At 56.5% G+C, this 14,315-nt stretch overlaps 1 protein-coding gene across 1 annotated transcript in view; it reads right to left on the bottom strand.

Moving 5' to 3' along the window:
* CRISPLD2 (cysteine rich secretory protein LCCL domain containing 2) overlaps positions 1-14,315 on the bottom strand; it is a 64,221-nt gene that overhangs the window by 37,625 nt on the left and 12,281 nt on the right. Inside the window, exons 2-5 of the mRNA XM_055306041.1 lie at positions 10,670-10,975; positions 5,182-5,300; positions 2,469-2,601; positions 1,919-2,034 (exon numbers count right to left, since the gene is read on the bottom strand). Of these exons, the coding sequence (XP_055162016.1) occupies positions 1,919-2,034; positions 2,469-2,601; positions 5,182-5,300; positions 10,670-10,903 (602 nt within the window). The 5' untranslated portion in view covers positions 10,904-10,975. The remainder of the gene's footprint in view (positions 1-1,918; positions 2,035-2,468; positions 2,602-5,181; positions 5,301-10,669; positions 10,976-14,315) is intronic.

The following is a 14,315-nucleotide window of genomic DNA, read 5'->3' as shown; positions in this document are numbered from 1 at the left end:
CAGGTCAGCGTCCTGCATGGCCAGGCCCTCAGACTCCTGAGGAAAGAGGCCATGGACACCACGGAGTACCACACAGCAATCAGGATGGCCCAGTGAACAGGCAATACAGCACACAAACCTCGAACACACAGTGGTGAGCAGGACGTGCTGAACACAGCAGGACAGATGTGGCTGGTTGGTTCACATGAGGGTCCAAACCAGGCACACTGACCAGCGGGGAGAGATGTGGGAATGGTGGCCCCTGTGGGGGACATCCCAGGCCCCTGGAGACATGCTCCATCTTGAGCTGGGTGGTAGTTACCTGGGTATACATGCGTCCCAGGTACTGACTGTGTGTCTCCCCACCACCTGTAACTCCTACCTTGAAGCCCTAAACCCCAGGGTGGCTGTGTGTGGAGGTGGAGCTTCCCAGGAGGTAAGTGAGGTGAAATGAGGCCACAGGGGAAGGCCCTGATGCAGCAGGATCGGTGTCCCTAGAAGAGGAGACACCGGGGAGCCCCCCGGCCTCCCTGCCTCCCTCTGCGTGCACACCCTGAAGAAATGCCGTGTGGGGATGCAGTGAGGAAGAGGAGCGCCAGCGCCCGGCCCCGCCGTGCCTCCCCCCGGGACACGCACCCCCTGGCCCTTGGTCACAGCCGCCGGCGCCGGCTAGCCCATGCACACGCACGCTTGAGACCAGTGTGTATCCTACGTGTTCTTTTTCTTTCCAAGAAAGCAGTTGGGCACTGGGAAGGGCAGAAGGCGGCTTCTCATAGGATCTTCATGTGTATTTTTTCTCTATATACAGAGTCTGATAATCATCCCTCACACCCACCTGCCACTCTGCCAGGGGGGTCCCCCCATCATGGGCCAGTCACAGCTCTTGCACGGGGCGGGCGTCCCTCCCCAGTGGTGATGACCTAATCCGCCTGCCCTCACGTCTGTGGGCTGCTGAGACACGGCCAGCACGGACGTGCCAGACGCCCGACGGAGAGCGTGTATTTTCCTCCTGACCTCAGCGATTCCCCTCATCCCGCCTCCTCGAGGCCACTCCTGACCCAAACCAAATAAGTGAGGTCACTGCATTTCATTTCAGTCACCAAGCAAATATGCCTTGAGGGCACACTGTGTGCAGGGCACGGTGCTAGGGCGGCGGCCAGCCCAGCGGCCGGCGTGCAAACCGCAGGCCATACACGGGGAGGGCAGTGCTCCGAGAAGCAGCACATACTTGACGGGCAAAGGAGGTGAATGAGTACATTGAGGGGTATATGGCCCCCGGATGCTATCAGGATGCTGGGAGGAGGGGACGGTGCTGAGACACACAGGCTCCATGTGGTCTTTGTTAGAAGGGAAAACCTAAAAATGCAAAAGCTAGGTCTAGCGTGAATACATTTCCTGGAGTGCTGTCTGCTGCATATTTTCAGAGAAAAAAAGACTCTCCCCACGGCACACCCCACTGGTCGGCCAGCTGACAGCTATTCCCATTTCTGATTTGCTCAGGGAGTCCCAGAAGATGACCTGCAAAGCCAACTGGGCAATGTCATTGGTCGAAGCCAGTTAGGGAAACCTCGTGCCCCTACCACTTGTCTGTGAGTGGTCTAGTTCTGGCCAGTGACATAAGGGGAAAGTGGACCAGGGATGAGAAAGGCCTAAGAGAAAGCCCTTTTCTACCATTCTCTTCCATTTGGTTTGGGAAGATGTGATGCCCGGTGCTCTGCAGCCATCTCGGAACCATGAAGAGAGGATGGTGCAGCAGGAAAACAGAAAGAGCTTGAGTCCTCACTGACACTGCTCAGCTTTTAAGCTGAACTGGATGCACCAATCTCTAGATGTCTTGTGAATTAATAAAGAGATTTCCCCGTTTAAGCTCATTTTTGTTGGGTCCTCCATGGCAGGCAAATGCATCCCAACCCAGACAACCATGTTAACTTGTTCTTACTTTGGAGAGTAATTGCAGACGAGATAGACCGCATTCTCCCAAACATCTCCCCAAACGTTCATCCTCCGGCAGGTGTTCACAGCACAGCCAATCTTGTTGGTGGTGGCCCAGACTATCTGAAAAGATGACATCCATGTGTCAGAGCCAGGGACGAGGCACAGCGGGGCCACAGAATCCGGCCTGGATCTACAGACAGGGTGCTGGCACTACAGGAGTGAAGGACCGGGTTTTTTCCTTAACCCACTGAAGATCCATCTGTTTGTGGAACACACACCGCCCCCAAACAAAAACAAACCACACACGTGGAAAAAGTGCCAGCGATGTGAAATCTCCATACAGATTTCTAGCGCTGACTGTTGGTCTCTTGCACTGGCCTCACAAACACAAGCTCAGCCCAGCAGCTATACTTTAAGTAACAGCAAATTAAAGGAAAAAATTATGGTGATGACAGAGCAGAGTTTTCCAACCGGGGAGCAGTCCTGCACAGCCAGGGGAGTGATGGGGTTTGGGGGTCCTGGGCTGAGGTCTTAGCCGACGCCGCGAGTGTTACCTGCGTGTAATGGGTGCACATGGGTCCAGAGCACCTCTCTGGACACCAGGGGTTGCACTCGTGGGGATAGGGGTAGGTGTAGTCCTTCACCTCGTCATACCAGGACTGCACGTGGAAGCCAGGAGAGCGGTACCTGTGGGGGCAGACCAGATTGTTACGTTCCGGCCACCACGACACCTGGCAGAGACGGCGGCTCACAGCACTGCTGCCCATGGGGCAGGCTGGAGGAGGGGCTACTTTGGGCGAAGAGCCCCCAGTCCTGCCCAGCACCTGTGTCAGTGCCTAAACTCCAAGCTTGCAAGGAGCGTACCTTGGGGATCCCTGGAGCCCCTCTGGGATCCAGGGGTGTTCCTGGGTGGCCCACAAGCCACCTGTGTGTGCAGGAAACGTTTGCCTGGCCCCCAGTGAGTCATTTTCTCATATTACAATTAGGTACTTACCCTCATGTATATTTGGGGAGATATATGCAGCCCACGAACCCCGTACTTCCCAGATATTATTGTTTAAAACGCAACTTGATTTAAAACGTGAGTCCATTTAAAGTCAATGCAGAAAAAAAATAAAAAATAAATAAAAATAAATAAAGTCAATGCAGAGAAAAACAATGAGTAAGTAATTGTCCAGGTAATGCACAGAAGGGCCGGGGAAGGCCTAAAAGCTGTGAGACAGCCAGCTGTGGGGAAGAGGGCACATGGGTCCCTGTCACCCCCAAACAAGAGCCCAGGGACTCAGGTTTCTGTTTCGTCATGACTGGCTTCATTCTTCAGCTGCTGAGGACCCAAGGACTCCGGTATAAGGAAGGAAATGAAATCAAGGTGCGGAAACCTGCAGGTATGCAGAGCTCTGCTGTCACGTGGGCAAAGCCTTTCAAGAAGTTCCTATTTAGGATTTGATCACCTGAGCCCTCATCCGCCCCCAGGTGAGGAGACCCCGGCCCCCACCCTGGTCATCTCCATGAGTGGCCACTGCCTCCTGGCTCGGCCCCATCCACGGGGTTGGCATCCTTACTTTCCTCCCAGGAAAAAAAATAAACTGGATGCAAATCCCCGGTCAGGTCAGCGTCACCAGCAAGTGTAAACAAAACGGTTTCGAATCAAGAGAAAAGGCACAACGGGTCTGGCCGTTTCTAAGAGCGCTGTGGTGAGCCGGGCAGTTAGAGGTCTTGTAACAATTACGGTCACAGCCCAGAGCGCATGGTGGCGGTCAGTGACATGGCTGGGGCCAGCCGGGGGAAGGACGCCCGCGGCCACCGGCCACAGAGCTACAGGGCCGTGTGGGGACACCCGCGCCCGTCCGCTTCCCCGGAGCGCCGTGGCCAGGCTGCTGCGGAAGCCCCCGGAGGATGAGGGGGGCTCTTTGTGAAATCAGATGGCCCTCTGCGTCCAGCAGGGGCAAGATCTTTGTGGCCTTTGCGCCACCAGTCCCGGCATTTAGCCTGATGGAGCGGCTAACTTGTAACCTGGCAGCTGGCAGCTGGGCAGCCCGAAGGCAGCCTCGACGACAATAGCCGCGACCTCTACGGAATAGAAGAATTGTCTGATATCGTATGAGAAGGGGGGGGGATTAAAAGCTGTCCTGGCCATTATTACCAGTATGTAAAAATATGCTGGCCCACAGCCAGATGGTACACAGGAGTCCAAGAATATTCTGGTTGTTGAGCCAGACCAGTGGAATGATGGTTTTCTCCCTGTAGACATTCTCTTTTCATGCAACCGGAAAACTGATTTTTATAAAAAAAGCAGAATTCACCGGAGGACAAAAAAAAAAAAAAAACACAAAAACAACATGTTGATTCACTTCTGCAAAGTCACATGTCTGCAGCCCTCAGGACACCTGCGCAGGTTCCATCCTGGAAAGGCAGGGACCTAGGGGAAGCGTTCCACTCGCGGTCACACCGATGCAGGCGCTTACGGAGCTGGGAAAGAGCTGCACTGCAATTCAGGGCACCTGTGCTTTGAGGGGATACGATAAGCCCAGTCCAACTTTTCAATGATACAGGCAAAGCACAGGTGGGCCCTGAGCCCTTGGCCAGCTCTGGGTCCAAACCCCGGAGCCTTGCATACATACCACATTGTCTGGTTGGCTAATGAGTCTACACTGGCCGGAAGGCAAGTTCCCCATGAAGGAAACCAGCCCTGAGCCGGGGGTGCACTCAGCTGACCCCGGGGAATGCCATGGGGCAACATCTTACAGACCACTCCCAAGACCCCCCTCCAGCTATGGGGTCCTTGGGGGTGAGACTGAGCCTCCCCATGGCCAGATGAGGAGGGGAAGGTGAGGGACAGCTGCTCTCAACATGGAACTGGCTGGGCCTTGAGAATGAGCAGAACCCAGACGTGCCAGGGCACAGAAGACGCCCTGGCCCAGCACTGCAAGAGTGACATTCCCATTTCCCACTTACCTGGCCAGCTCCCCGCTGGCCAGCCGCAACGGGCTCAGGAATCCTTTCAAGGAGGTGGACTGGAACACCCAAGCTCCAGAAACCCTGAGCCCAGGGATCAGCGTCTGGAGCCAACAAGCAGGCTCGCATCCGTTTTGCCAATTACTCAGAAGTGGCCCTGGGCGCGGAGCCCGTTTCCCGATGTGTAAATGGCACAGGTGGTCCTGAGGGCTAAACGTGACTATGGACAGCAAGCGCCAAGCCCAGCACCCAGTAGGTGCTCAGCAGCGGTGGCCAAGTCACAGGTAAGGGGGGAACCACGGTGGTTCTTACCTGCCCCAGTGGACGGCCAGGTTCTGCCCAATGGACACCAGCAGACCGGTGGGGCCGTGCTCCCAGATGCACTCTTGAGCCCATGCTGCCGCCGACTGCTCCAGCTCCTCGTCCCAGGTCTGCAGGGAGAGGACACACAGGCACCAGGAGGCCAGAGTCAGGGATGGGTAGAGGGTCCCAACCTGCAGCCATGCTCCCCCACCCCTGCTTGGGCCCCAGGTGGAGCCCGGGCCAGGCACAGTTCTTGGACACAGGGTTCTATGCATACATTGGGTGGGTTCCTGACCCAGCAAGTGGGAAGGGGCGAGGCAGCAGAGCACTCGGAGGAGCCTGGCCCACGGCGGTCCTTGCGGCTCCAGCTCGGGCTCCCACCTGCCCGGGATGCTGGGCAAGCCCCTTGCATGGCCTTTGCCTCCTCACCCGGGAAGTGAAAGGACGCCTAAGCCCTGGTGATGGTGGTGGCCGCTGCACAGCACTGTGAACGTACTTGATGCCACAGAACTGTACACTTAAAGATGGTCAAAACAGAAATTTCATGTTTTGTGCATTTTGCTGTTCTTTTTGTTTTTTTAAAGATTTTATTTACTTATTCATAAGAGACACAGAGAGAGGCAGAGACACAGGCAGAAGGAGAAGCAGGCTCCCTGCGGGGAGCCCAACACAGGACTCAATCCCAGGACCCTGGGATGATGCCCTGAGCCAAAGGCAGATAGATGCTTAATCACTGAGCCACCCAGGCGTCCCTAATTTACTGCTGTTTATTTTTGGAAAAAAAAAAAAAAGAAGCAGCCCCGTCCAGCTCGTCCCCAGCACAGCCCACCCTGAATGGGCAGGGTCTGGGCCAGAGGGTCTGAAACAGAGTCCACAGCCCGTCCTGCCTCCCAGCTGGCCCAGGGACACACATGACTCCCCGGGAGGGAACGCGGTGAACAAGGCGGTGGGGTCAGTGCTCTTCCGCGGTGGAGCAGACGCCAAGCGGCCCTCCGGCCATCTGCTCGGCCGCCTCCTCTCAGCCATCAGGCACATGCTCCAACTCACAGGCAGGCAGGCAGGAGCTCTTCCCTCCTCGGGGAGCCCTAGCTCCCGGCTCACAGTAGGTGCTCACTGAACGACAGTCAGGAAGAGCCCTGGGATCTCGGGACTGGGACACAGACCGTGCCAATTGCAGGGGGGCCCCCTGATATGGAACATCATGAAGCCCCGCACCTCCCCAACCTCCTGCCTCAATGACAGAGACTCCTGAGGATCCAGGGGCAAGCCTTGGCCTAGAACAGACACCTCTGGGGACCTGGGGCACACCCTCTGATGAACCCCATTTCGGCTGCAGTGGACATTCTGGGTACACTCAGCCCTCAGACTCATCTCTTGCCGTCAATGCCTTCCCCTTTCGTGCCCACCAAGCCCTGTGCCGCTTCTGCCTGGGATCCTTCTCCAAAGCCCAGGGCACAGCCTGGGACGGGGAGGGAACAGGCCTCCTCTGGGTGGGTGATCCTCCTGCTGCTCCCCTAATGCAGCAGATCCAAGCCCCCACTCCCACCACGAGCCCCCTGTAGCCTGCCGTGACGTCGGACTTTCTCTTTCTGCCTTCTGGACTTACAGATCACCTCCTCCCAAATAAACTACCTGCACCAACGTGGTGAATCTGTCTCCAAGCAGGGGACCACCTGATGCTCCATGAAGGAGAAGACAGCATCCACGGGCGGGTGCGTGTGCACGAAGATCCCTCTGGACGGGGCCAGCGGAGGCCCTTCCCAGAGTCCAGGGAGATCAGGCACAGCCTGTGCAGGCACTGACCCCAGCCCGAGGCTCACTAGCTTCTCAGAAGTTCCCTGTTTATTCTGATCAACATGAACCTTGTGTGCCTTTGGTCCGCGTCCATAACATTTTCTACAGCTCCATGAGGAGGGCTGCAGGGAGGGCCCTGGAAGATATCTGGGGGTCAAGGGCTTTTGAAATTCTGGCTGGAGACAGGCAAACTTGACATGTGGTCTGCAACAGGACACAGCCCAACAAGGACCCAGCTCTCCCCTCCCTGCATTTGAGGCCTCCTTCCAGGCCCATTCTTCACCTCCCACCCTCCTCTCGGCTCCAGCCGTGCCTGGCACGTAGTAGGACGTCACAACGATGTTTCCCAAACAAAGGGGTTTGGCTGTGTGCTGAGTTACTCACAGCCAACAGGCTCTTTGGCTTAGTGGCCTTGCCAGGGCAGCATTACATGTCATGACTGTCACCCCAGAATGATGCATGCGTGCGTGGGGGAATGCGAGCCTGGTGAGGCCCAGCCCCTGCCAACTCCCCACCCTCACTCACTGCAGCCCTCAAAGACCTCCCAAGGCCCCACCCGCCCCTCACCTCCCGCTCAGCCTGTGCTTTCCCAGCTGAACATGCCCCTCCCCCACCAGTCCATGTCTTACTGAAGGACAGGCGCAGGTGAACATTCCCTACCCCACGAAGGGATGACCGGGGGCCGAAAGAGGGAAAGAAGAGGGCAGTGAGGGGCACCAGTGAGAGTGTTTGTGAGGCGAGCCTGGCTGTGGTGCCAGGCTCTGCCCCATGCTGCTGGGTGACTGTGGACAAGTGGCTTCACCTCTCTGAGCCTGTTTCCCCATCTGTGCCAATGATACTGCTGGAAGAGGATTTGGGGAGAGGGTTGAATGAACAGGCATCCAGCCTCCAGGTGAGATGCAAAGCAGCTCAGTAAACAGTACGTGGATATTAAGGAAATCAACTTAGGCACCTACTGCTTGCCAGGGGCAGTATTAGGTCCTGTTGCCTGAACACCTGCCACTTGCCAGAGAACCTTATTAGCACCATTTTCTTATTTAGTTCTCAAAATAAGCCCTTGGGGAATACCTTCCTATTGTCACAGAAAAAAACAAAACAAAAAAAACTAAACAACAACAACAACAAAAACCCAAACAAAACCCTTGAGGCTAAGAGAAGTTAGGTAACTTGCCTAAGATCACACAGCAGGAATTTAGAACTTTAACAACCCAGCTTTATCTTGCTTCTAAGGGATCGCATCTTGCTCTGCGTGCTGTCACCACGTGCTGGTCCCACTCCACTAAAATAATAATAGTTACTAAAATAGTAAATAGCAACATTTTATTTAGTACATTTATTTACTACTTATGCATCGTCTCATCAACTCCTTCAAACAATCCTGAAAGGTACTTTTCCTGTCCCTGTTGGCATGTGAGGAAGCATTAACACAGAGAGGCTAACTAATCTGGCCTAAAGTCACACGGTTACCAAGTGGCAACTACCCTAAACCCAGGCAGGCCGGCCCCAGAGCCTATCCACTTATAAAACCTCAAAATAGGGTGTCTTAAGTCTTCGGAGTTTTAAATTCCACCTTTTGGGGCTAAGGCTATTGCAAAGTGTGACAGCCTGAAGCCCCTGCAGGCAGGGCTGAGCGGGAAGCTAGATTTCCTTTTTTTTTTGGAAGCTAGATTTTCAAGCCACTTTCTCAAGCTGGTGCCACTTGTTAGGGTGGAGACAGGAGCAGATGGGCAGCCCTGGGATGCAGCGGCCGGGCCTCGCACTGCCTTCCCTGCCTCACAATGCCTGCTCAGGGATGGCCCCAACAATAGTCTTAAAGGCTCAGCTTCCCTGACGGGCAGGCCATTTAGACCTGAGCACCCAGATCCCAGCTCCAATCCTGGAATAACACAAAGTAAACGAATAGGAAAACTTGGCAGGCTCATTCCGGGCTGTACTGATGCCCCCTGCTGTGTATGTGAGCCCCCCTTGCTTGGAATCTTCCTACACCCGCTGGACGAGCACAGAGCAGCGACGACAAGACCATCGTAACCGGAGCCTGTTCCCCACGGGAGGCAGGGCAGGAAACAACCAGGATCCCAGGGCTTTAGGGCTCAGTCAAGCTCCTAGCCGAGGAAAATTCTCTACTGCCTGGTGGGCGCCTTGGAGTGGGCAGGCGACAGGAGGAAGGCTGACCTGTCCAGGGAGGCGGAGAGCGTCCTGTCCCCCGGGGGCCAAGCCAAACCACAAGGTCCCGGGAAGGATGGGGGAAGAGTCCACACCCAAAGTCACAAAGAATTCCACGCTAATTCTCGAAACCTTTAACCCTAAGAAGGTCTGCGCCAGCAGCTACTGCGTTAGTATTTTGGAAGAGTGCCCACGCTTCCTCCCAAGATTAGCACAACCCCTTCAGAGTGAATGCCTGGGCAATGTTCTGGAAGGAATGAAGACATGGCTTCATCACAGGTCTCAAAGGACAGCCTTGCTCGGGCCGGGGGGGGGTGATGTGCCCAGAAGGGCGAGCCTTCCATCTGCCCTACAGCCTCTGACAGGCCAGCTCAGGAGGGGCTCCGCAGGCACTTGGGAGGGACACGGGCCACATGTGCCACCTGTAGCGGAGCACAAGGTACCCAGGAAAGGGACAGTGGGGGTCCAGGGGAGGGAGGGAGGGAGGCTTGCTTATGATGGGCTGAGGCACGAGGTAGGGACAGGGCTCCTGGGGCAGGGAAGGCCTGGTGGCATCCTCGGGGAACACGGAGCCGCCTCTCGGGACAGAAGAACTCCTGATTGGAGGCCTTGAGCACCAGGCATGAGTATTTGGGCTCCATCCTGGGCTCACAGGGCCCTGAGGCTTCTGGGCAGGAGACAGGCTTCCTGGAGGTCAGGAAGGTTACAGGAGGCAGGGCTTGGGGGGCTGGTGGGGACACCATGAGAGGTGTTGGGGGGTTGGGAAGACAGGATAAAACATCTGGAGGGGCCACGGAAGCAGACAGGAGCCATGGGGGTGCCAGGGTTTAAAGTGAGCATGGAGGTGGCCGAGAGTCGGGGTCCCGCGACCAGTCCTGCCACTCCCAGCTCTGACGTTGGGCCTCCGTTTCCTAGTCTGTACAAGGAGAGAAAAGCAGCAGGTGTGTTCGTGGGGCTGGGACTGCGGAAAGTGGTTCTGGCAGCAACAGAGAGGTGTGGCTGGAGGCAGGGCTGGAGGCAGGGATCGGGGAGCCCTTCGGCTCCCTACGTGCAGGATCTCCCCAGGGTTGTGGGAGACCCTCCACTGTCCCCTCTCTGCCAACCCCTCACCGGCAGACACCCCATCTCTCATGGGCTCGGCCCCGCTGCTGTTCAAGCAGAGCAGGGCGGCCCAGGTGTGCAGTCCCCACGGTGACCGTGGCCCCAGGCGTGAGCACCTGTGCGGGGCATTCCGTCATCAGACTGTCACAGAACCATGAGAGGCCGAGGCTCCCACTGGCCAAGGGCACATCAAGGTCTCAGGGCTCCCCAAAGCCCCGCCCTGAGATCCTCTACCAGCCTGGAGGAGAGCCAGTGAGGAGCCAGGGGCGGGCACCTGGGCCGGGCTCCTCTGTCCTGGGGACTCCCCAGTGCCACTGTGATGTCAACAACAGAGGCAGGGGACCCTCTCTTGCCGGGAGATCCCGAGCCTGCCACCCCCACCCCCACCCCGGAGACAAAAGCAGAGGCCCCCGGCCCCCGTGGGAGCGCCCGCGCTTACCATGTACTCCATGTTAGAGGCCGGGGGGTACACCTGGCCTCGCAGCTTGTTGTGAAGCATGAGGATCTCCTCCTTGTCCGACCGGGGAATGGCCCTCCGCACGCGGGAGTGGGGCTTGTCCTGCTGGTATTTGCTGAGCAGCTTCTCTAAGTGGGTGACGTTAGGCAGGAAAAAGCCTTGGGCTCCGCAGACCAGCAGCACCAGCCCCAAGGGGACGACTCCATTCAGGCTCATGGTGCCACGCAGGCGGCGAGGACCGGGCAGGGGAGGCAGGCTGGGCTCCGGAGGCGGTGCTGGGCGCGAGCTCTGAAGGGAAGCAGAGGGCAGGGCGGGGGAGGGCGGTCAGCATGAACCCAGCTCCAGCCTGGGCTCGAGCCGCGAAGAGCAGCTATCACTCTGCCCACTTTGCAGACATGAAAACCAAGGCTCCTGGAAGCTCAATACCGAAGGTCCCACAGACAGGACAGGTGTAGTCACCCTCATCCTGGCTTGTCATCTGGTCCGAGAGGACAGGGCAGGGCTGGGGAGTGTGTGTTTATTCATACATCTCGCCTCTGCTTCACCTCCAAGGGAGAGTCGGTCAGTCACGGGGACCCTGACTGGGCATCTATTTGTGGCAGCCCCTGGGACACAAAGACGAAAGAGGCCACTGTGCCTCGACTCGGGGAGCTCCCACTTAGGCTGGGGAGAGAGGCGAGGAACACCACAGTCGCCAGCAGCGGGGCAGTGCTGGAGGAAGGGACTGCAGGACCCCACCAGGGTGCCGGGCCACCTGGGCCACCGGGACGCCCTGTCCTACCACCAGAGCTCGTTGGTTGGTCTTCCTCCACATGAGCAGGAGCCAGCTCTCATGGGTGCAGCTGGCTAGGTTTGCAAGACAACATCCAGCAGAGGCATCGTCAGGGGCACGACGCAGAGGGGCAGAGGGACGAGTGCGAGGCAGAGCAGGGAGCCAAGGAGCCATGGGAACAGGGCAACCCTGGAAACTCTCCAGGGTCCTGACCGAGCCATGCTTCAGACAAAAATAGCCACCGTCCAGCAGGGAGGCCGGGCATCCTCTGGGGTGGGTGAGATGCAGAGCCCCAGGGAACCGACGGCACAGAAGGACTTGTGCATGGGCCCTCGCCTGCCCTACTGGGAATCGAACCAGTAATGCAGACCCCTGGAGTCCCGACTTCTCTCCAGGGTTAGTTGCACGGCCATATATGGACATTTTTCCAGCTGCAAAAGGCCAAGCTGACAGAGATGCCAAGACAGTGACGCCAGATGGTGATCCGTGATGGAGCGAGAGCAGAGACCAACGTCACAGAGCACCCACCAGGCTCTGGGTTCAGGACGGAACTGGGTCTGTTGCACTCTGCGCCTTGGCAGCTTGAGGGCCAGGGCATCCCCGAAGCCATGGGGCATTAATTGTTCATACAACTCAACTGTGATTCAACTAGACTAAAGCCTGAGTGGGGCTTAAATCACCAGTGGGCACACCATTCAAACAACTGTCACCAGGGGCCAGGTAAATAGTGGGGAGTCAGTGGAGTATTACACAACAGGTGTAATAACCTAGAGCCCCGTAAGCGTCAACACAAATAAACCCCAAATACGATGTTGGGTTAAAAAAGTGAAAAAAAAAAGTGAGCTGGAGAATAGGACACTAATGGTATTATTTATGCAAATTTTAAAACATACAGACCATACCTTGTGTAATTCCTGGGTAGATGTGGATATAGGCATACATACATCTAGGTGTATGCTATGTGTGCATGTTATATACATATGTTATACACACATACACACATGTCTGTGTGTTTGCATGTACATATATGTATATGGGGTGTGTGTGCGTGTTTATATGGTAAAACCACAACAGAACCAGACCAAGTTCATGATGCTGACTCCAGGGTGAGGGAAGAAAATCTGGGAAGGAGTATACGACGGACCTTGTCTCAATTTTTTAATATATCATTTATATTTTAAAAATCTTAAGCAAATAAGGCAAACTGTCCACCACTGTTTACTGCACGGGGACAGGTCGAGTTGGGAAGACCCGCAAAGTGGTGGCCCAAGGAGGGTGGCCACAGGTGCAGGATCTAGGTGGGGAGCCCATGCTATCCTTTGGACTTGTCTGTTTTTTTAAGATTATCAATTAATAAAAGGGAAACAATGTCAAAGCACGAAAAGACAAGGAAGCAGTTGCTGGTTCCAAGTGCATCCTTCGGGCAAGTTCTGAACTGGTGCAGCCTTATTTCAAAAGACAAGACACGGTGCCTTCACTGTGCTCATGACGGAACTGCCTGCACGCAGGACCTGTAGGCTGGTCCTTGTCTGCATGGCCCCAAAGAGAAATTGTAAAGCCTTGAGGGCAGCTTCCAAGTTGGGAACACCATGTATGGGGGCACCACTCATGGGAGCATCACTCACAGGGTATAGTCACACCCTCCCGACAGAGGAGAACACAACCGAAAGGACAGGGACAAGACATTTCTCCAAGGGCCTCCTCTGCCTCGCCTCGGCCAGTCACCGCCTGGAAAATGCACACGCCCTGGGTCACGCCGCTCATGGCTTGCACAGGAAGTACACCCCGTGCACCACTGGTTCTGAACATCTTCTGGCCTGGCCAGAGCTCAGGGGGCTGGGGAGGAGCGAGGCCCGGATCGTGTCAGTCCTGCTAAGTCTGCACTGTAGGACAGGGCCAGTGGCTCTCCTCCCAGGGGCCCCACATGGTGCTGGCACAAAGGAAACAAGTATGGGCTTCTGGACTGAGCTGTGGCCTCCCCCAGATTCACAGGCTGGGGGCCCGGCTCCTAGCACCTCAGAGTGTGACTGTATGTGGAGATAGGGCCTTTCAAGAGGTCATTAAGTTAAAATGAGGTCACCAGGTGGACCCCAACCCTGTCTGACTGCTGTCATCATAAGAGAGGGGACTGTGATGCAGACACCCACCAAGGGAGGGCTGTGCAAGGACACAGGGAGAAGGCGGCACCTGCAGGCGCAGGAGAGAGGCCTCGGGGGGAAGCAGCCCTGCCTGCAGTGGGGGCTCGGACGTCCAGCCTCCCGCAGTGCGAGAAAACCAATCTCTGTGGGCAAAGCCCCCTGGCCTGTAGGGCCTCTGGCAACCTAATATGTGCGTCGGGCATACATGCATGATCAGGACTGCGTTCCCAATACCCTACTGGCTGCTGTGGGAAGGAGGCAAGGGGGACACGGCTCACCAGGAGGCCGAGGCCCACTTCACTGCGGCATCGCTGGCAGCCGGGCCTGTGCATCTGCTGCCCCAACAGCTCAACCAGAACTTAGGGCCAAAGTACTTCAGCCGCTTTCCCACCTACAATCACAACATTAAAATCCTTTCTTCAAATGAGACACAGGCAGTATCTGAGGCTGCCTGGGGCTTCCCAGTGACAAGTACAGCGCTCAACCGACCAGGGAGGCTGACACGGAGGGAGACCTACTGTGCGCCAGTCCCTGGATTTCTCATCTCACCCACCCAATAACTCAGAGGCTTGGGTTCTAATGCTCCCATTACAGAGGAAGAGAGTAAGCTCTGAGGTTTCCGGAAGAGCCCGAAGTCGCAAAGCTGGTGAGCAGAAACGGTGTGCTGGGACCCAGCCTATCTGGCCCCGGGCCCTCTCCTTACACTGCCCTGCCTCCC

Source organism: Nyctereutes procyonoides, unplaced genomic scaffold, assembly GCF_905146905.1.
Source record: "Nyctereutes procyonoides isolate TBG_1078 unplaced genomic scaffold, NYPRO_anot_genome, whole genome shotgun sequence".
NCBI lineage: Eukaryota > Metazoa > Chordata > Mammalia > Carnivora > Canidae > Nyctereutes > Nyctereutes procyonoides.
Note: the sequence above shows the minus strand (reverse complement) of the source record. Positions and strands in the feature narration are given on the sequence as shown.